The sequence below is a fragment of the Hyperoodon ampullatus genome (assembly GCF_949752795.1).
Source record: "Hyperoodon ampullatus genome assembly, chromosome: 6".
Taxonomy (NCBI): Eukaryota; Metazoa; Chordata; class Mammalia; order Artiodactyla; family Ziphiidae; genus Hyperoodon; species Hyperoodon ampullatus.
The window spans coordinates 120,647,327-120,667,942 of NC_136919.1; the positions used below are offsets into that span (position 1 = coordinate 120,647,327).

General features: G+C 46.7%; 1 protein-coding gene across 1 annotated transcript; it reads left to right on the forward strand.

The window, feature by feature from the left end:
- Positions 1 to 297: 297 nt before the first annotated feature.
- LOC307055185 (L-threonine 3-dehydrogenase, mitochondrial) lies at positions 298 to 20,181 on the forward strand. The gene is made up of 9 exons (XM_079707200.1): positions 298 to 359; positions 9,717 to 9,914; positions 11,499 to 11,541; positions 12,399 to 12,469; positions 14,257 to 14,406; positions 14,495 to 14,667; positions 16,127 to 16,217; positions 18,605 to 18,874; positions 19,675 to 20,181. Exons 2-9 carry the CDS (start codon positions 9,731 to 9,733, stop codon positions 19,812 to 19,814), a joined length of 1,122 nt encoding a protein of 373 aa, XP_079563326.1. The 5' UTR covers positions 298 to 359; positions 9,717 to 9,730; the 3' UTR covers positions 19,815 to 20,181.
- Positions 20,182 to 20,616: the final 435 nt, after the last annotated feature.

Below are 20,616 nucleotides of genomic sequence, written 5' to 3' on the forward strand. Positions count from 1 at the left end.
GACGCCGCACGCCGGACTCGAACGCGTCTCTCTCTTTCCGCGAGCTCTCCCTAAAATGGGTCGGGGGCGGAGCCCGCGTGAGGGGCGTGCACCGCCAGGAACACTACTGGGACCCTCGGGGAGTACCATGGCAACCGGCGCCCTCCCACGTGGTGATCCGACGCCCATGCCAGGGCGGCCCGGACCGGAGAAGGGGATTGGTGCACCGCGGGGCGGGTTTGCTCGCAGAGACTATAAAGGCTCCGCGCGCGGTAAGTGCTGGTTTCTGTTCTGCGCTCCCGGACTTCGGGCCCAGGGCATCTGCAGCTCCAGCTCCGGCGCCGCAGCAGCGCAGCATCTCTGGGCGGCTGCGTCGGAAGGTCAGTGCGGAGGCGGCCGGATGCTTCCCCGGCGACTGACCCCGGGAGCTGAGCCTCTTCAGAACCGAGACTGACGGTGCAGGTCCCCTTGACCACCTGGCCCCCGCTGGCCCGATCGGTGTGACGCGGCACGGCGCTGGAGACCCAGCACTCCCGGGCGCGAGCGGGGGTCCCCAGCAGTCGCCGCGGAGCTGGGAGGCCGGGGGAGGGCCGGGGCACTGCTGGGGTCGCCAGGCGCGGCTCCCGGCCCTTCCTACTTTTCGGAAGGGCACACCCTGCCAGGGAATAGGGACGGGAGCGGCTGTTCTCATAAAACCGGTTTATCCAGCCTTGCTGGGAGGCGGAGGCCGGAGACCCGCGTACGGCCCAAGTCCTCGCGTCTTCTTGGGTTCCCTTTCCCGGGCCGGCGCGCGTAGGAGGGAGTATGGGGGCGCCCGCTCCGCGAAGCCAGATCTCCCTGTAAAACCCTCTGTAGCTCACGCTGAGAGCTCCGGTATTTTTTCCCCCGACGCTTCCTGGCTTTCGGATCAACCCCATCTTAAGTCTAGACTTTACCAGCTGGTTGATGGAGTCTTTACACTGAACAGTTTGTTAAATGCTTTTGTAAATTGCTTTTATTATGTGGTGGTCCGATCATTTCCCCCTTTCTAAGGATGGGGATACTTGAGGTTTGGCGAGGTAGTGTACGCAGGCTCGCGCGGCGAGGGAGGGCCGTGCCTGGCCTTGAACGCCCTCGGCTCGTGGGTGCTCTCGTCCTGGGGAGCGGCGAGGAGGAGTAGCCGAGCTGTAGGGGAGGAGGGGCGGCGGGGAAGGTGCCCCCTGCGCCACCACGAGGGTGTTTCCTCTTTGTCCTCTCTCTTGGGTACCTGATGTTATCTCTTCTTTTGAGGGAGAAGAGTGGGGGTGATGGAAGGAGGGTTTGAGACTCAACGGACCTGGTTTGCAGTCCCTCCTTTTGGTAATTAGTATCTGCCTGACCTTGGGCGGGTCAAAATTCCTTCTGCAAAATGGAGACAAGATCCCGGCTTTAGAGTTACTCTGAGGCTTAAGTAAGGGTTCAGGAAAGCAGGTGCTTCGTCAGCGCTCAGTAGTTGAGCTGCCTGATTTTTTTCCTTGGGTCATTACTATGAAGAGGACACGTTTGCTTTTATGATTTAATGAGCTGGAGGATGTGAAGCGGAGACTGCCTTGCAAATGTGTCTTAGAAGCGTTATTAGTCCCCGGGGCCAGGAAGTTGTCAACTGGGCAGTGGCTGACCTTCGGTGAAAAGTGCAGAGCAAGAGGCCCCACTTGGAGGGGCGGGGAACTCTCTGGAGATCCTTGAGATGGGAAGGAAAGGTAAAGGCTGGAGGAGAATAATAGGTTTCAGCAGGTTTATAAGCAGAGGGAAAAGAACCATTTAGGGGGTTCGGTGAGACAAGGGCTGGGGAGTTTGGACGGGACGGGGGTTTGATGGGTCTCTGGGGTGGCGTTGATCTCCACTGGGCGAATTTTCTAACTCCTCAGTAGTATATGTATGCACTGACCATTTCTTGGGGCTGGATTTTTTTTAAAAATTTAAGTTGTGGCTTCAATTACATAACATAAAATTTACCATCTTAACCATTGTTAAGAGTACAGTTCAGTACTGTCAGGTATATTCACAGTGGATCTCTAGAACTTTTTTATCCTGCAACACTGAAGCTGTGCCTGTTAATTGACTGCTCGTATCCCCTCCCCGTTTCTCCCACCCCTTGGCAACTACCTTTCTACTTCCTGTGTCTACGCTTTTTTGATGACTTTAGATAACTGGTATAACTCATATGAATGGAATCATACCGAATTTGGCCTTTTTTATATAAATTTATTTATTTTGGGGGGCATTGGGTCTTTGTTGCTGCGTGCGGCTTTCGGCGAGCGGGGGCTACTCTTCGTTGCGGTGCGCGCGGGCTTCCCATTGCTGTGGCTTCTCTTGTTGCAGAGCACGGGCTCTAGGCACGTGGGCTCAGTAGTTGTGGCGCACGGGCTTAGTTGCTCCGCGGCATGTGGGATCTTCCCGGACCAGGGGTCGAACCCGCGTCCCCCGCACTGGCAGGTGGATTCTTAACCACGGTGCCGCCAGGGAAGCCCGCATTTGGCCTTTTGTGACCAGTTCATTTCACTCAGCATAATGTCCTCCAGGTTCATCCATGTTGTTGGTGTGACGGGATCTCCTATTTCAAGTCCGAATAATACGCCATTGTATGTATATACCACATTTTCTTTATCCATTCATCTGTTGCAGGCTGGATGCTTTTAGCTTCATGCTAAATGTGCTGGAGACATTACTTAATACATCTTTATTTACTGTCTCCGTGGCTGAGGATGATTAGAGCTAGAAATTTGGGTAAAGCACAAGACAGCAAGAATGTTAAGGGAAATTGATGGCGCATTCTCAGGGAAAAGGCCTATTTCGTTGGTTTTCAATATTTCAAACTGGAGTTTCTTTTAATATTTCTGAAGTAGAATTATCTGTCTTCAGAGCAATCACAATTGAATTAAGGTTTTTTTCCCCAAGAAACAGAAGTAATGTTTTCTGACAACAGGGGACATTCTGTTTATTGTGGTGTAGACAAACCCCTGTTATTTCTTGGTTTCTTCTTCCTGCCTACCTGTTTGACATGGTGTTTGAGTTCTGACATGCATCAGGCACTGCTAGGAACTGCTCGGTGGGACTCACAGCTCCATGGGAAAGGCAGCCATACTGGCACCTGGCACCTAAAACCAACATGTCCAAAGCCAAGCTCGTTTGTCTTCTTACCTGACCTGCTCCTCCAGAAAGCCCGTGCTTACAGCAGCACAACTTGGAAGCCTGTGTTATTCTCCTCCATTCCTTCACAAGTTGCCCCACATCCAAGCAATCAAGGCCAGCTGGGCTCTGAGTATGTATCTCTATCACCCCACTGTCCTCCTGATGCCACTACTTTCTTAGAGTTCTGCTCTGGGGAGACGTTCCATTATTTAAGGAGGAATGTCTGTTGGCAGGTTTCTTTTTCATCCCTTGGAGTTAAAGTAAGCAAGATGCTTAGGGGAGAAGGTCTATGGACTCTCATCTGATCTTCAGTCATCTTTGACGGTTCCCCTGTATAAGTTTAATAACTAGCTTGGCAAAGCAAGTTTTACTTTAGAACAGCTGTTCTCAAGTGTGATCTGGGGAGCCCTGGGGTTCCTTGAGACCTCTGTAGGGTCCATGAGGTCAAGCCTATTTTTTTTTTTTTTTTGCGGTACGGACACATAGGCTTAGCGGCCATGGCTCACGGGCCCAGCCGCTCCTCAGCATGTGAGATCTTCCCGGATCGGGGCACGAACCCATGTCCCCTGCATCGGCAGGCGGACTCTCAACCACTGCGCCACCAGGGAAGCCCCCGAGGCTATTTTTTTAAAAATACTAAGAGACTGTCTGCCTTTTTCATTCTTTCTCTCTCAGGTGTATGGTGGAGTTTTCTAGAGGCCAAATGGCTTGTGATGAGCTTTTCCTCTGATGGCTAATGAGATGTGTGCTTGTGTACTCTTGTGTTTCTAGAATCTTCTAAGGAGAGTAGGCTTAGAGTATAAATATGTGCATTTTCAGAGACGAACTCTGTTTGTTCTTAGTACTTCTTTGCATTCTTACTAGCTACCTGCAGTTATAGCTGCTATCATCTCTGGGGACTGTTTTCTTTTAATAAGTCATAACTTTGAAATCCCTAAATTGAGTCTTGTGGGTATATGGAAAAAGAACAAAAAGTTTATAGTCTCGGGGCTTCCCTGGTGGCGCAGTGGTTGAGAGTCTGCCTGCCGATGCAGGAGACGCGGGTTCGTGCCCCGGTCCGGGAGGATCCCACATGCCGCTCAGCGGCTGGACCCGTGAGCCATGGCCGCTGGGCCTGCACGTCCGGAGCCTGTGCTCCGCAGCGGGGGAGGCCACGACAGTGGGAGGCCCGTATACCGCAAAAAAAAAAAAAAAAAAAAAAAAAAAAAAAAAAAAAGTTTATAGTCTCGATTTTAAAACTTTTCTAAAATTTTAAATGGTATAAAAATTCTTTTGAACTTAATATTTTATTCTAACATAAAAGAATATTAATTTATATATTTTTTATATTTAAGGATAGATCAATGGTTTAAAAAGGGGGATATTAGAGGACTCGATTTTTTTCTACTCAAAACTGTACCATGTGTATAAATGCTGAAAAAAAAAGAAACGATGACATAACAGAGTTCTCTGACTCATGGAAAGAGGAATTTACTCCAAATAAATGTGCAGAACTAAATAATACATGAAAATATGAAGGCTTTCGTCAAGTTTTACGGATGTCAGAAATTTATCTTATGTGTCTGATGCCATAGAACTTTTTTGAGTAGTATTTTGGTTGCAATAGCATTATTCTTAGACCAACCATTCATCATCTAAAGAAAAATAAAATGAATGAATTAAATGTAGATATGGTGAGCTCTTTAAAAGCCAAAAATTATTTGTTACAGCTTTCCAAACTAGAAAAGAAAAAGCTATTAAGATAGGTTATCAAATTGCAGTGGCTGGAGAAACACACAATAAAGCCTTATTTGGATGAAAAAGCATTGAAAGAAATAATAGCACTGCCACTTTCTAATAATACAGTAACTTGTCAAATTAAAGATTTAGCTGCAAACATGAAAACTAGTTTGGTATCTCGACAGAGAAGTGTATTTTTACCTTACAAATGGAAGAATTTGTAGTCATGGCTGCACTTGCCATTTTGTTTGTATTTATCTGGTATCAGCGCCAAACAAATTATCAAAGAATATCTTTTTGGTGAACGTTTGACAGCAAACACAAATAGTGCCAAAGTATTCAGCGTGGAATAACTTTTTTGAATTTCATGGTTTATTCCGGAACAACTGTTGAATTTGCACTGACGGTGCACAAGTCACACCTGCTAAACGTACTGGTGCCTTTGCAGGAATCAAGGCAGTGGCACCACGTGGTACTAGAAGTCATGGTGTTCTTCACTGCCATGTACTTTCAGTGAAAAATAAAATTTAAAAATGGAAAGCTTTACTTAAGAATGCCCTTTATGAAGGAGTAAAAATGACTGATTTTATTAAATCTTGACCCTAGAGACATCTTTTTAACGTGTCATGTGGTAAGTGGATGTACTTGTTCCATATTGAAATATGATGGTTGTCTTGAGAGAAAGCATTTTGTGTGATTGAATTGTGAGCTGAACTGGTCCCTGTTTTTCATAGCGAACCATTTTTGCTTGAAAGAATGACTGACAAATGACAGTTATTCATACCTGGATAATCGGCATACATTTTCTAAAAAAATGAACCAAGCGAGCCTGCCAAGGTATTTGTTGCAAGTTAAGTTGTATCCACTACCGTGAATTTGACAGCTTCCCAATACTTGGGAATTTTCTGATGAGATCAGTGATATCAACCAGTATGACTTTTGGGTATTGTACAGTGAAGTGTGTTAACAGTTGGAAGCTCTGCATAACTCACTGAACCAATATTTTCCCAAAAACAATGTATGAAATTACAAAACCATGCAGGAGTAAAAGATGTGTTCAAGGGACTTCCCCAGCGGACCAGTGGCTATGACTTTGCCTTCCAGTGCGGGGGGTGCAGGTTCAATCCCTGGTCTGGGAGCTAAGATTCCTGCATGCCTTGCAGCCAAAACACCAAAACATAAAACAGAAGCAATATTGTAACAAATTCAATAAAGACTTTAAAAATGGTCCACATCAAAAACATCTTAAAAAAAAAAAAAGATGTGTTCAAAGCATTAGATATACCAGTGGGTCTTAATGTAGCAGGTACAAAAGTTCACTGATAATGGCTTCAGATTCTACATTGCAACTAACCTTTAAGAAACTACCATGTGTTGAGTTTTGGATATCCAAGATGAGTACCCAGAATTATCTGAAAAGGCTTTCAAAATACAGCTTCCTTTCCCCACTGCTTTGCTTTGAGTCTGGATTTTCTTCATTTACTTCAATCAAGGCAGCAGACAGATTGAGTTAGAAGCAGATGTGAGAATGCAGCTGCTTTCTATGAAGGAAAACATCAAAGAGACAAGTAAATGTAAAACAGTGCCACTCAGTAAATGTTTTGTTTTGGAAAATACAGTTCTTTTCATCAGATATGTTTATTTTAACATGTTTATTGGTTTTAAATGAACTCATTCATAGGTTAAATGTTTCTCAGTTTTGCTGTCTACTACAGCAAACATTGTTAGATAGACCCCACTTAAACAAAAGTTCTCTGTAGTCCCCAATTTTTAAGAGTGTAAAAGAGTCCAGAGACCATAAAATTTGAGAGCTGCTGCCTTAAAAGTATAAAATTGAGTTTGACAGTGGCAAGATAATAATCTTGACTTGAAAAAGCTTCATGCGGGAGACGGTTGGAGGGTTTTTGGTTTTGTCTTTAATGTACATGCATTGTTCATCAAAGCAATCCCATTATAGGGACAGTAGAGCTGCTCAACGGTTAGGAACTGGGTTCCCTGAGAGGGGTGGTGCTTGCCATGGTTAAACGCTGTAATTCAGAAAGACATTCACAGGCCTCTGGCCTGTCATGAGCATCAGATGTTAGCTAGTAATAGTTGTGGAATAAGAACCAACTCAAGCATGAATTGTCCACATTGTTAAACTAAAATACTTTATATTCAATTAAGAATTTGTACCTCCTTCATGCTTTCTCCTTCTCACTCCAGTGTCTTCAACCTTTAAAAGAAAAAAAAAAAAAAACCCCAAACTTCTTCACCTGTGGCCATCACTACTTTGCTTTTGGGAACTGAGAATTGTCTTTGAGTTTCAGATGTTCTGGTAAATCTGGCTGCTTCTTGGCTTCCTCGCCATCCTCTTGAACTTGCTGAAATTACTGACTTTAAGAATCAAAGTTCTTACCTGGTCTCGGGTGTCAGCAGTGGCTGCAAAGATGGTTTGAAGGGATGATGGAAGAAAAGCTTGGGTCTCTCCTATAGTGACCTCCCTTCCAATCCGGAGATGCGCCATCAGAAGGTTGTCTTCTGCTTGTTTGGGAAAGTTAGCTGGGATGCAGGGCCTCAGGACCTTGGCAGGGCTCCATCTCAGGCTGGGGATCTGATGGGCCAAGCCCCTGACCCTACAGAAGCCATCGGGGCTCTGCCCGCCTTATTTCGGTGTCCTAAAGAACAAGACCTCTGTGGTTCACAAAAGGGTGTCCAAGCATAGGGTTTCAGCAGATTGTATTGCCCTTTTGTTTTCTATAATCTGGATTTTAGGGATTGCAGGACAGCTTCTGATACCTCTGGCAGTTTTAACTTAGAATTACTGTTACCTACTCAAGGCACTGGGCTGAGTGTGATGCCAGGCTAAGTTCAGATCCTAAATGGGAAATGTCTCCAAGTGTGGTTTACTTTTTCTTGTTTTATAATGCAAAATATAAGATGGTTGAGATCTGGCCGCTTCTTTGTGAGGGCGTTGGGCACTGGGGTCGCTCTGAAGGCTCATCCGCCAGTGCTGTTGGAAATCTGACAGCTGACGGACGTGGAGGCCACTGGCAGTGTGCAGAGTGCAAAGGCCTGAGCTTTGGGGGCAGGAAGGTCGCTGTTAGAACTGAGAGCTCTGATCTGCTCTTGTTACATGTTTGCCTGGGTAAAGCTGATGAGGAAGGGGGGCTGGACTGCAATAACATATACATGATCTGGGAACAGAGGAGAAAATGGCTTTTCTAAATGATCCTTGAGTTGGCAGTGAAACAGGAGTTAGTCACAGCTTACTCAGTATTGCCGGGGGCCTTTTTACCTTAACTATCTGCTTTTCTAGTCTGGTTCATCCTAAAGGTAACATCTGAGTTAGCACGAGAGTCACAGGGCTCTGTGTTATTTAACAGGGGACCTGTTCTCACCTCGATGGTACGTGGACAGATGATTACAGTTGTGAAGATCTGAGGCCTTTGCGGGGATCCATGGTGTTCCTGGCGTGGACGGCTCTGTACCCAGTAACCTCTACTGTGACTTTAGATCCCAGTTGATGTCAGCACGGTGTGGCTCCAGTTCTAAATCTCGGCCAGTCTTTGTTTGCCTGCACTTTGCACCAGTGACGTTTATCCCCTTTTCGCAGGGCTGGGCTCACAGGGCTGGGCTCACAGGGCTGGGCTCACAGGGCCGGCTCTTGACTGGCTCCCTGTCTGCACCATCAGCAGTCTCTTTAGTTCGATTCATGAATCCAGAACATGGCTTTGCTCATGAGCTGGCGATCTTAGTGTTAGTTGTGGTTAAAGGGTTTGTGGTTTTTTGTGTTTTGTGTTTTTTTTTTAAAGAACCCCATTCGTACCTTCTTTCCCTTGTTCTTTTTTTTTTTTTTTTTTTAAGATGTTGGGGATAGGAGTTTATTAATTAATTTATTTATTTTTGCTGTGTTGGGTCTTCGTTTCTGTGCGAGGGCTTTCTCTAGTTGTGGCAAGCGGGGGCCACTCTTCATCGCGGTACGCGGGCCTCTCACTATCGCGGCCTCTCTTGTCACAGAGCACAGGCTCCAGACGCGCAGGCTCAGTAGTTGTGGCTCACGGGCCTAGTTGCTCCGCGGCATGTGGGATCTTCCCAGACCAGGGCTCGAACCCGTGTCCCCTGCATTAGCAGGCAGATTCTCAACCACTGCGCCACCAGGGAAGCCCAGGGTTTGTGTTTTGAGGGGTTGGGAGGGTAAGCAGTTACATACTGAACTCTGCTTCTTCTTTTTTTTTTTTAAATTTTATTGACATATAGTTGATTTACAGTGTTGTGTTAATTTCTGCTATACAGCAAAGTGACTCAGTTATACAGATATATATATATATATTCTTTTTCATATTCTTTTCCATTATGATTTGTCACAGGATATTAAATATAGTTCCCCGTGCTATACAGTAGGACCTTGTTCTTTGTCCATCCTATATATGATAGTTTGCCTCTGCTAATCCCAAACTCCCATTCCTTCCCTCCCCTACCCAGCCTCCCCCCTTGGCAACTATTGATACAAGTCTGTTCTCTATACCTGTGAGTCTGTTTTGTTTGGTAGATATGTTGATTAGTATCGTATTTTAGATTCCACATATAAATGATATGTGGTATTTGTCTTTGTCTAGCTTACTTTGCTTAGTATGATAATCTCTAGGTCCATCCATGTTGCTGCAAATGGCATTATTTCATTCTTTTTGATGGTTGAGTAATATTCCGGTGTGTGTGTGTGTGTATGTGTGTGTGTGTGTGTGTGTGTACACACACACCACATCTTCTTTATCCATATTCATCTGTTGATGGACTCTTAGGCTCCGTGTCTTGGCTAGTATAAATAGTGCTGTGGTGAACATTGGGGCGCATGTATCTTTTCTCAATCTGCTCCTTTGGTGTTACAGTGTCTGCAGAGATCATGCCAGTCGTTTGGATGCTGCGGCGGGTTGCCAGCCGGGTGCTGCAGAGACCGGCCTGTGGCTGCCAGGCTCCTGTCCTGCCCAGCCGGTTTCTGGGCACCTGCCCTCAGCAGATTCCAGCGGATGCCAACTTCCACTCTACCTCGTTCTCTGAAGCAGACCAACCGCGCGTCTTAATTACAGGTTGGGTTTTTTTCTTTTTTCCACATTTGTGGCTTTGTTATTTTCTTTGTGTGGCGGTGTATTTGTTTTTGGAATGTCTAACATGCCACCAGGTAACACTGATTCATCAGAAACTCCCGTTTCCACTCCTGGCTCCCTCCGAAATAGCACAAGGCCCCTGTCCTTATTTTGCCGCTGTTGCCAGGGCTTGGTTTCCCTGCCCAAATCTTTTATTGTCTGAAGGGAGGACCTGGGAACCTGAAGAGGACCAAAATGCTGCTGTGGGACTCAGTTCCTCTCTCCTGCGAGGAATGGCCTGGGAGCCAAGGTGTGTGGATAGAACACGGCCTCTGGAATCAGGCGCATCTTTCCTTGGCCAAGCTTCTCGGGCCAGGCAGTTCCTGCACATTTGTATGGAAGAGATAGCCAGGGCCTGCCCAGGGCCCGAGGGACGCCTCACCATCACCTCTCGACCCTTGCAGCTCATTGTCCACGGACTGGCTTGCTGACCCCTCTTCCCTCGCAGCCACCCAACACCTGGTCCTGGTTCTGTATCTGCTCACTGCAAACTTGACTGTCTGTCCGCAAGTCCTTCCAGCTGACCCAGGCCCCCCTCTGATTTGACTGACATGTTTTATTGTCCTCTGTTTGCCAGAGTTTCATCCCTTGGCTTCACGTCCTAATCCTTCTTACATTCCTCAGTGTGTGTGTGTTTCTTTCACCGGCACCTCCTCCTCCTCCTCTCCTGCCGTAACTGGGTTTCAAGTGAGGCCGGTTCCCTCTGCGCTTCCCCCCGACTCTCCCAGCTTCTTGTCTGTGTGTTGTTTGATCCCCTCCTCCCCGCACCCACAAAGCATCTTCCAGGGCCCAGCGTTACCGTCAGTGGGCTGGTTTCAGTCCCATGTTAACACACGCTTACAGGAAATCCCACTGTCCGTATCTTCCCACCTCTTACTTTCTCCCAGATGGAATTTAGGGTTGTATTCCCCTAAAGGTGCTCCCAGACCCCCAGCTCTCCCGTTTCCACCAATGGCATTTGTAAGCGTCCAAATTAAGATGCTGTAATACTCATCTTTAATGTTCTTAGCCGCTCCCTGCCCATCCAGAGATCTGCCCCTTTTTTCAGGTGACTTCTTGGCTTGTCCCTTCTTTCTTTCTCCCCTCCTATTCCTCTCCAGGTCTAATGGAAGCAGGGTGCTTTGGATAATCCCAGCAGAGGTTGATATCAAACTATTATATCTAGCTTTGAGTGTTCTGGTACCCGTGGCAGATAATTTTCCCAGCCCATCAAATAACAAAGGCAAAGCCGGTAGTGAATTCCTGACCAGGAGGTGGTCCTGCTCTTCTGTGATTGTGCTCTTACCTGTACCCTGGCTTCCCCCCAGCCACTCTGTGCTGGAGAGCACTTTTGTCTCTGGAACTAATCTTACCTGGACCCGATCTCTGTCCTAGCTCCGAGGAGGTAATTCAGTTCTATCAGGCCAACCTGGGGCTTTACCTAGTTAGCTAAGAGTGCCAGTAGAGTTTTATTCTATTATTACATACTGGGAATAACTGAATTGGTCAGATTTAGATTAAAGATTCACTTTTTTCTTCCTTATCCAGGGGGTCTTGGCCAGCTTGGAGTGGGGCTTGCTAGCCTTTTGAGGTAAGAGCTCGCAAAGTTTAAATTTAAATTCTGAGTTTTTCAGGGCTTGTCTTTGGCCCCATTGAACCGTTGAATCTTTTCTCTCCCCTCTTGCTTACTTTAAGATATCGTATGTAAATGACCGTTTGGGATGCACTTCATTGTGCCTCTTCAAATCACAGACATTGTTTCAGGTCCTCGACTCAGCATTCCCCAAGCTGGTCCCTTGCCCTCTGCCTTTCCTAGTTAGGCAAAGTAAGACCTGCCTCCCAGTAAATCACTTGGTTTTCAGGTGTTTGGGGGCAGAGGGAAGTACTGTATGTGTAGAAACTGAAAAGGAACAGTGTGGGATTTGGAGAGTGGGATAAAAGGATAAGAGGGGAGGACTTCCCCGGTGGCGCAGCGGTTGAGAGTCCGCCTGCCGATGCAGGGGACACGGGTTCGTGCCCCGGTCCGGGAAGATCCCATGTGCCGTGGAGCGGCTGGGCCCGTGAGCCATGGCTGCTGAGCCTGCGCGCCCGGAGCCTGTGCTCCACAACAGGAGAGGCCACCGCAGTGGGAGTCCCGCGTACTGCAAAAAAAAAAAAAAAGGATAAGAGGAGAGAAGAACGGGGAGGGAAATGGAAAAACTCAGGGGCACTGGGAAGAAACTGGTGACAGATACCGGGATGATAATGGGCTGAGGTAGAAGCAGGAGGTGCTGCCCTGAGTGCAGCTGCAACTGCAGGGCCGTGAGTTGAGGACGAAGAGGGAAGAAAGGTGTGAGGAGGAGGGATTTGGAGGCTGATGGGACATGACAGTTCCTGTTGGAAAGCCTGTTTTCATAGCACCTGTTATGCCCTCAGGGTACCAACTCGCGTGTTTGATTTTCCCTTTAGGAAACGATTTGGGAAGGACAACGTGATTCTGTCTGACATTCGGAAGCCCCCTGAGCACGTCTTCCTTAGTGGTAAGAGGCTCACAGAGCAGGTAGAGAGGCAGCTCCCAGCATCAGTGTCACCGCTCATAACCAGGCTTGTGAATTAAAGAAAGAGGAGTATTTGAGGCACAGCTGTGCCACTTAAAAATGTTTCATGGTTTTGTCCTCATAAGTTCTATAAAACGCCTACGGGGGCTTCCCTGGTGGCGCAGTGGTTGAGAGTCCACCTGCCGATGCAGGGGACATGGGTTCGTGCCCCGGTCCGGGAAGATCCCACATGCCGCGGAGCGGCTGGGCCCGTGAGCCATGGCCGCTGAGCCTGTGCGTCCGGAGCCTGTGCTCCGCAACGGGAGAGGCCACAACGGTGAGAGGCCCGCGTACCGCAAAAAAAAAAAAAAAAAAAAAAAACGCCTACGGTACAGCTACTGCTTGTTCAAGGGACCCAAGGACAGGAGAGTCCTTCAGACTTTGACATGAAGTTGTGGAATAGTATCTTTGGATATTATTGGGAGCAGTATCTGTGGAATAAAACTGATTCCTATCTTTCAGAGTTTTTAGTGAACTTTGCTCAGAGAGAAAGCAAACAAAGATCAAGTTCTGAAGTGAGGAAAAGGAACTTTAAATTTTGGAGAAATTAATCCTCGTATTTCAGCGTGGACTTGTTCTTAAACTACTGTGCACACACACAGACCCCAGACTCCTCTAGTCAGGTTGTCTACAGCTCAAAGGTGTTCTTATAGTTCTAGTCCTTCCTGGTTCTGTGTCAGCCTTTTGCTGTTTACCGTGGGGAAGAGTGGTAGTTTGCTGAAAGTGGGGGAAATTGGCACAAAATCGGCTCTACCTCTAGCCTAACCAGGTGTGGCGAACTCTTAATTTATAGTTCTTTTATACCGTGGTGGGTTTTTTGTTTTTGTAAACCCATTTCTCTATTCCTTTAGAATATGCAACTTTTTTTTGGGGGGGGGCTGCACCGCGCGGCATGCAGATCTTCCTCAACCAGGGATCAAACCCGTGCCCCCTGCACTGGAAGCGCAGAGTCTTAACCGCTGGACCACCAGGGAAGTCCTAAACTGTGCAACTTTTTTTTTTTTTTTTAAGGGAATGCTATTTATTTATTTATTTTTGGCTGTGTTGGGTCTTCGTTTCTGTGCGAGGGCTTTCTCTAGTTGTGGCGAGCGGGGGCCACTCTTCATCGCAGTGCGCGGGCCTCTTACTGTCGCGGCCTCTCTTGTTGCGGAGCACAAGCTCCAGACGCGCAGGCTCAGTAGTTGTGGCTCACGGGCCTAGTTGCTCCGCGGCCTGTGGGATCTTCCTAGGCCAGGGCTCGAACCCATGTCCCCTGCATCGGCAGGCGGATTCTCAACCATGCGCCCCCAGGGAAGCCCTATGCAACTTTTAATCAGGGTGCAATCTCTGTGTGCCTATAGGTTTGGCCACTCAAGCCAGTTGCCTGGTCGTTACTCCGGTTCTTAATTTTATTCTGTTTGATACTGGCAAGCTACTTAACCTCTCTATGCCTCAGTTTCCTCATCAACAAAATATCCGCCTCAAAGGCTGTGAGAGTTAAATATACAGAAAGCCCTTAGAACAGCACCCGGCAGGTGTATGTCCTGTATAAGCATTAGCTGCTGTCAGCCCCACGGCTGGGTGGTGGCTGGGATTTGTTATCTTCCGTAAGGAAAATGCTGGTGAGCGTCCAAGTTGTTGCTACCAAGTCGGTACCAATGGAATTCAAAGTCCGTGGGGGAGGGGAAAAGACCTGTTGAGCTTTTCAAGCCCAGAACTCTTTTACTTCCTGTTTCCACTGCTCCTTGCAGGCCCGTTTATTTATTCCGACATCCTGGACTACAAGAATCTGCGGGAGATCGTGGTGAACAACCGTGTCACGTGGCTGTTTCATTACAGCGCCCTGCTCAGTGCAGTGGGAGAAGCAAACGTGTCCCTGGCCAGAGCTGTGAACATCACTGGTGAGTCTCTGGATCTTGCCCCAGATGACCCAGATTTCCCAGTTCTTTGGGAAGAGGTTTCCCAGTTGACGACGTCGGCTCGTTTCAGGGCTGCACAATGTCCTGGACGTTGCCGAGGAGCACGGTCTGCGACTGTTTGTGCCAAGCACCATCGGGGCGTTTGGACCTACTTCTCCGCGGAACCCAACCCCCGATCTCTGTATCCAGAGACCCAGGACTATCTACGGGGTGTCCAAGGTCCACGCGGAGCTCATGGGCGAGGTAAGCATCACTTGGCAAGATGACTCCGTGTTTCCTTTTCTATTTCTGCCTCAAACACCTGCTGGTTCAGCCTTGGAGGGGACTCTCTCCCTCCCTTAATCTCTGCCCCCAGAAATGCTCGGGGACTGAGTGTGTTTGCCAAGTGGTCAGTACCGACAGCTCCAGAGGAATCCTCAGTCCTGTGCTAACGCAACACTTCATACACGCCCCTCGAACGGCACCCCGTCTTTCGTTTGCTGCCCACCTTATTTGTACTGCACTGTTCTTTCAGGTCCCCGATATTGGTAGTTATCAGAGGTAATTTTAAAATAACCTCAGACATCTTTTTGGTTTTATTAATTTTTTTTTTTTTTACAACTTTATTGGAGTATAATTGCTTCACAATGGTGTATTAGTTTCTGCTTTATAACAAAGTGAATCAGTTGTACATATACATCTGTTCCCATATCCCTTCCCTCTTGCATCTCCCTCCCTCCCACCCTCCCTATCCCACCCCTCCAGGCGGTCACAAAGCACCGAGCTGATCTCCCTGGGCTATGCGGCTGCTTCCCACTAGCTATCTGTTTTACGTTTGGTAGTGTATATATGTCCGTGCCACTCTCTCACTTTGTCATGGCTTACCCTTCCCCCTCCCCATATCCTCAAGTCCATTCTCTAGTAGGTCTGTGTCTTTATTCCTGTTTTCCCCCTAGGTTCTTCATGACATTTTTTTTTCTTAAATTCCACATATATGTGTTAGCATACGGTATTTGTCTTTCTCTTTCTGACTTACTTCACTCTGTATGACAGACTCTTGGTTTTATTTTTTAATACGCTTTGTCTTTCTAACTCTATAGCACATTTTAGCCGGTTTCTGATCCTTCATCTGCTATATCACAGTCACCATCTTTCCCTGTACTCTTCCCAGCACTGCACCACAGGACAGGCTTGTGGAGATTTGCTCAGGACTATGCGCACGGTCTCCCTTCCAAAGAAAGGCTGGAAATCCTTACTCTCTGCCGATCTGTTATTTACAGTGTTATCTAGTGATGTTATCACCAGAATGACGATTCTTTGAAGATAAAAACTTCCGGGTTATTTGTTAAAGAGAAATGAGTGACTCTTAGCAATTCTAGAGCCTTCATTTCCTTGAGGAGGATTTATTTTTTTATTTTTTATTTTTCACTTAAAAAATATTTATTTGGCTGCGCAGGATCTTTGTCACAACATGCAGGATTTTTTTTTTTTTTTTTTTTTTTTTTAGTTGCAGCGTGTGGGATCTAGTTCCCTGACCAGGGATTGAACCTGTGCCCCCCGCATTGGGAGCACAGAGTCTTAGCCACTGGACCACCAGGGAAGTTCTAGGAGGATTTTAATACGACTGTATGGGATGAAGTTTCAGGAAAAGGCTGTTATTTCTTTGCATTGCTCTACCTGATTTAAAAGATTCTTTTTAAAGGAAGTTTTCTCTTTTTTGTAGTATTATTATTACCGGTATGGATTAGACTTCCGATGCCTGAGATATCCTGGAATCATTTCTGCTGACTCCCAACCTGGAGGAGGAACGACGGGTAAGTGTTATTTTCGATTTCTTTTTTTACGTAAGATAAGCTTTCTAATGGCCGGGCAAAGTGGAGATGGATCTGTCGTCTTTTTAGTCGTATGCTGACCGGAGTTTTTGCATCCTTTCTGGGAAGTGCATCTGAGAAGCTCATTGAACCCCCCTACTGACTTAAACTTAAACTCATGCCGATGCTGTAAGTCCAGTGGGATTGGCCACCCATAGTGCCAGAGTCAAACTGACATTCGCGTTTGTTACCCACAATGTAGGAAGACACCAAATGAGAAATCACCTCTTGGGAATTCCCCGGCGGTCCAGTGGTTAGGGCTTGGCGCTTTCGCTGCTGTGGGCCTGGGTTCAATCCCTGGTCGGGGAACTAAGATCCCACAAGCTGCGTGGTGCGGCCAGAAAAGAAAAGCCTCTTTCTTTGAATATACCTTTGTTTCTTCATACAGAGAGTTCTATTAAAATGGACTCTGCATATTTAGAAAGAACATAGCATTGCTCCCGCTGCTCTTGTTATTGTGCTTATTGCTGTTTATCCAAATTGTCTTAGTTTTATTTCAGAAAAGCTTGCCCCAAAATGAGAGTGGGTTACTGCTCATCTCTAGTGCAGTTGGTTACTTGCCTGTTTAGGAGCCTGTATTATTCATTGGTGAGTGGAGGACCAGGCCTGGTTAACTTCATTTTTTTCTTTTGTCTTTTACCAAGGAATAATTTACAATATTATATAAGTTTCAGGTGTACAACATAGCGATTCACAGTTTTTAAAGGTTGTATTCCATTTATAGTTATAAAATATTGGCTGTATTCCCTTGTCTGTGCAATGTATCCTTGGAGCTTATTTGGTTTCTGCACAGTAGTTTGTACCTCTTAATCCCTGACCCCTATCTTACCCCTCCCCACTTCCCTCTCCTTACTGGTAACCACTAGTCTGTTCTCTGTGTCTGGGAGTCTGTTTCTTTTCTGTTATATTCACTAGTTTGTTTATTTTTTAGATCCCACATATAAGTGATATCATATATTTGTTTTTCTCTGACTTATTTCACTAAGCAAAATACCTTCCAAGTTCATCCATGTTGCATATGGCAAAATTTCATTCCTTTTTATGAGTGAGTAGTATTTCATTGTGTGTGTGTGTATATACATATATATATATATATGTGCCACATCTTCTTTATCCATTCATCTGTCACTGGACACTTAGGTTGCTTCCATGTCCTGGCTACCGTAAATGGTGCTGCAAGGGACGTTGGGCTGCATGTATCTTTTCGAATTGGTGTTTTTGTTTTCTTCGAATATGGACCCAGGTCATATGGTGGTTCTATTTTTAGTTTTTTGAGGACCCTCCCTACTGTTTCCACACTGTTGTCATTATTCACTTTGGACTTGAGCATGCGTCATATTCAGTAACTCCCACATTAGAGATCCCTCCCATATGAGGGCTTCTGAGATACAATGTAAAAGATACTTGACAAAATCCAAGGGGTTTTTTACTGTAGATTTGTAGTATTGTCTGAAGTCCGAGAGGGTTGTGCCTCCAGCTTCGTTCTTTTTCCTCGGGATCGCTTTGGCAATTCTGAGTCTCTAGTGGCTCCATATAACTTTTAGGATTATTTCTTCTAGTTCTGTGAAAAGTGTCATGGGTAATTTGATAGGGATCGCATCAAATCTGTAGAGTGCTTTGGGTAGTGTGTCCATTTTAACAATACTAATTCTTCCAGTCCAAGAGCATGGGAAATCTTCCCATTTCTTTGAATATCTTCAATTAAAATTTGAGGGATTTTAAAAGAGCCTTTGGTTTTGGTTACTTTAAAAAATGTTGCCTTAATGTGGTGCATCGCCAAGTATGCACTAGGAACCCCTGGGAATCCTTGAGACCCTTTCAAGGGGTCCAGGAGGTCAAAACAATTTTCCTATCAGTACTAAGATGTTATTTGCCCTTTTCACTCTGCTTTACAAGTACACTGTGGAGTTTTTCAGAGGCTACATGATGTGTGTAGCACAGTGGACTGAACACAGAAGCAGAGATTCCCGCTGTCGCCCATTAAGACAGTAGAGAGGTTTTCAAAATGTAAAACATGCTGTTCTTCTCACTAAATTTTCTCTTGTTTGGAAAATGTGTTCTTTTTCACATAAAATATTATACATGTGAACGTGTGGGTTTATTATGGTCATTTTAAAATGCAGAAATATTTTTTTTTAATTCTCAGTTGATTTCTGATATAGTAGATGTTGCTACAGCTCACCTTAATAAAACCTCTTTGGGGACCCTCAGTGATTTGTAAGCACATAAAGAGGTCCTGAGAGTAAGACATCTGAGAACCACTGCCTTAATGCAAGAGGCTCACTCACCGTTTTGTTATGAGAAGACCCACAGGCCAGGTTCTCTTTCAGACTACGCGGTCCAGATTTTCCATGACGCCGTCAAGAATGGCAGGTTTGAGTGCAACCTGAAGCCCAGCACGAGGCTCCCGATGATGTACATTGATGACTGCCTCCGGGCCACCCTGGAGGTCATGGAGGCCCCGGCAGAGTCCCTCTCCATGAGGACTTACAATGTCAATGCCATGAGCTTCACCCCTGCGGAGCTGGCCCAGGAGGTTCTCAAGCACGTTCCAGAATTCCAGATCACCTACAACGTGGATCCTGTCCGACAGGCCATAGGTTGGTACCCCATTGCAGAACCCCTCAAAGCCAAAATTAAGCTTCAGTCCGCCCCACAAGTCCTTGAGAACATAAACGGAGGAGGATAAGGAGAGCTCAGCACCTTCCCAAGGGGCCCGACACCTTCTGGAGAAGGAGCTGCTGTTGCACCAGAGCCAGCAGATGCTGCGGTTTTGGGAAATGATGTCTAAAGTGGGTGGACTAGAACCATCCAAATAAACAGCTTGTCGGCACTTCACCATTTGCCAGTTTAAACGTAAAACAAGCAGGTGTAGTATGAGAGCAGCCCTGGGTTCTCAAAGGCTGTGACTGTGCCCCTGTGTAAGTGTCATCTGAGCATAGCAGCCCCACCTGACAAGTCTGCATGAGACTTTCCTCTGAGGTGACAGACTTCTAATCTAAGAAGGTGATTGTGTGTGTGCCTGTAATAGCTGCTCTGCTCAGCTCAAGGGGGGATTTCAAATAGGACGTTTCTTTCGTGGATGATAATCCTTTATTTAAAATGTTCTAGAAGGCTTCCCTGGTGGCGCAGTGGTTGGGAGTCCGCCTGCCGATGCAGGGGACTCGGGTTCGTGCCCCCGTCCGGGAAGATCCCACGTGCTGCGGAGCGGCTGGGCCCGTGAGCCATGGCCGCTGAGCCTGCATGTCTGGAGCCTGTGCTCCGCAACGGGAGAGGCCACAACAGTGAGAGGCCCGCGTACCCCCCCAAAAATAATAAATAAATAAAATAAAATGTTCTAGACCTTTTTGCAAATCTAGAGCCTGAATAACTTAAGCTCCTCTTCCATATCTTGTCCTAGCCGATAGTTGGCCAATGAACTTTGATGATAGCAACGCCCGGAAGGACTGGGGGTGGAAGCACGATTTCGACCTCCCGGAGCTGGTGACGACGATGCTGAACTTCCACGGTTCCGAGCGCAGAGTGGCCCAGGCTAACTGAAGGGGCCAGAGGGAGAGCTCGTGAGTCCTGGGCGGCTGTCCAGGGAAAGTCAGAACAACCCCGAGGTTCCAGACCCCGAGGAATCCAGATGATGCAGAGTTGAAGGACCAACTGGATGGAGTTTTCGCAGCTCGTATGGAACTGCCAGATGGAGAACTGACTTGGCTTTAGCATTTTCTCAATGCTGTAGGTTTGGTGGCAGGACCTCTGGAGTTTTGCTGTCTGCCTAACCTTGTCCAGACACACGAATCACAGAATGAAGACTTAAGTCATAATAGTTTTCCATCTTCTTAGTTAAGATGAAGCAACCATTTCCGAGAAGGGAGAAGTATGTGATGTTTGTATTAAATTAAACTTAAATATCGCTCCTAAGACTCCATTATTCTCTTGACTGAGACCGAAGATTACATTTTAAAGACTATCAAAGATAATCTCCCAATTTAAAAGAATTCTTTACTATCCCATGAGAACATAAAAAATGCCTCATGTATTAATCCCATGTTCACAACGTTCAAGAGATTGATTGATTGTTGATTGATGATTGATTTTTGGCCGTGTTGGGTCTTCGTCGCTGCGCGCGGGCTTTCTCTAGTTGTGGCGAGCGGGGGCTACTCTTCGTTGCAGTGCACAGGCTTCTCCTTGCGGTGGCTTCTCTTGTTGCGGAGCACAGGCTCTAGGTGCACGGGCTCTAGAGCGCAGGCTCAGTAGTTGTGGCACACGGGCTTAGTTGCTCCGCAGCGTGTGGGATCTTCCGGACCAGGGCTCAAACCCATGTCCCCTGCACTGGCAGGCGGATTCTTAA

Coding starts and splice junctions, on each gene's coding strand:
- LOC307055185 (XM_079707200.1), top strand. CDS start 9,731: ATGCCAGTCGTTTGGATGCTGCGGCGGGTTGCCAGCCGGGTGCTGCAG. Junction 11,542..12,398: donor GGGCTTGCTAGCCTTTTGAG/GTAAGAGCTCGC, acceptor TTTTCCCTTTAG/GAAACGATTTGGGAAGGACA. Junction 14,668..16,126: donor ACGCGGAGCTCATGGGCGAG/GTAAGCATCACT, acceptor TCTTTTTTGTAG/TATTATTATTACCGGTATGG.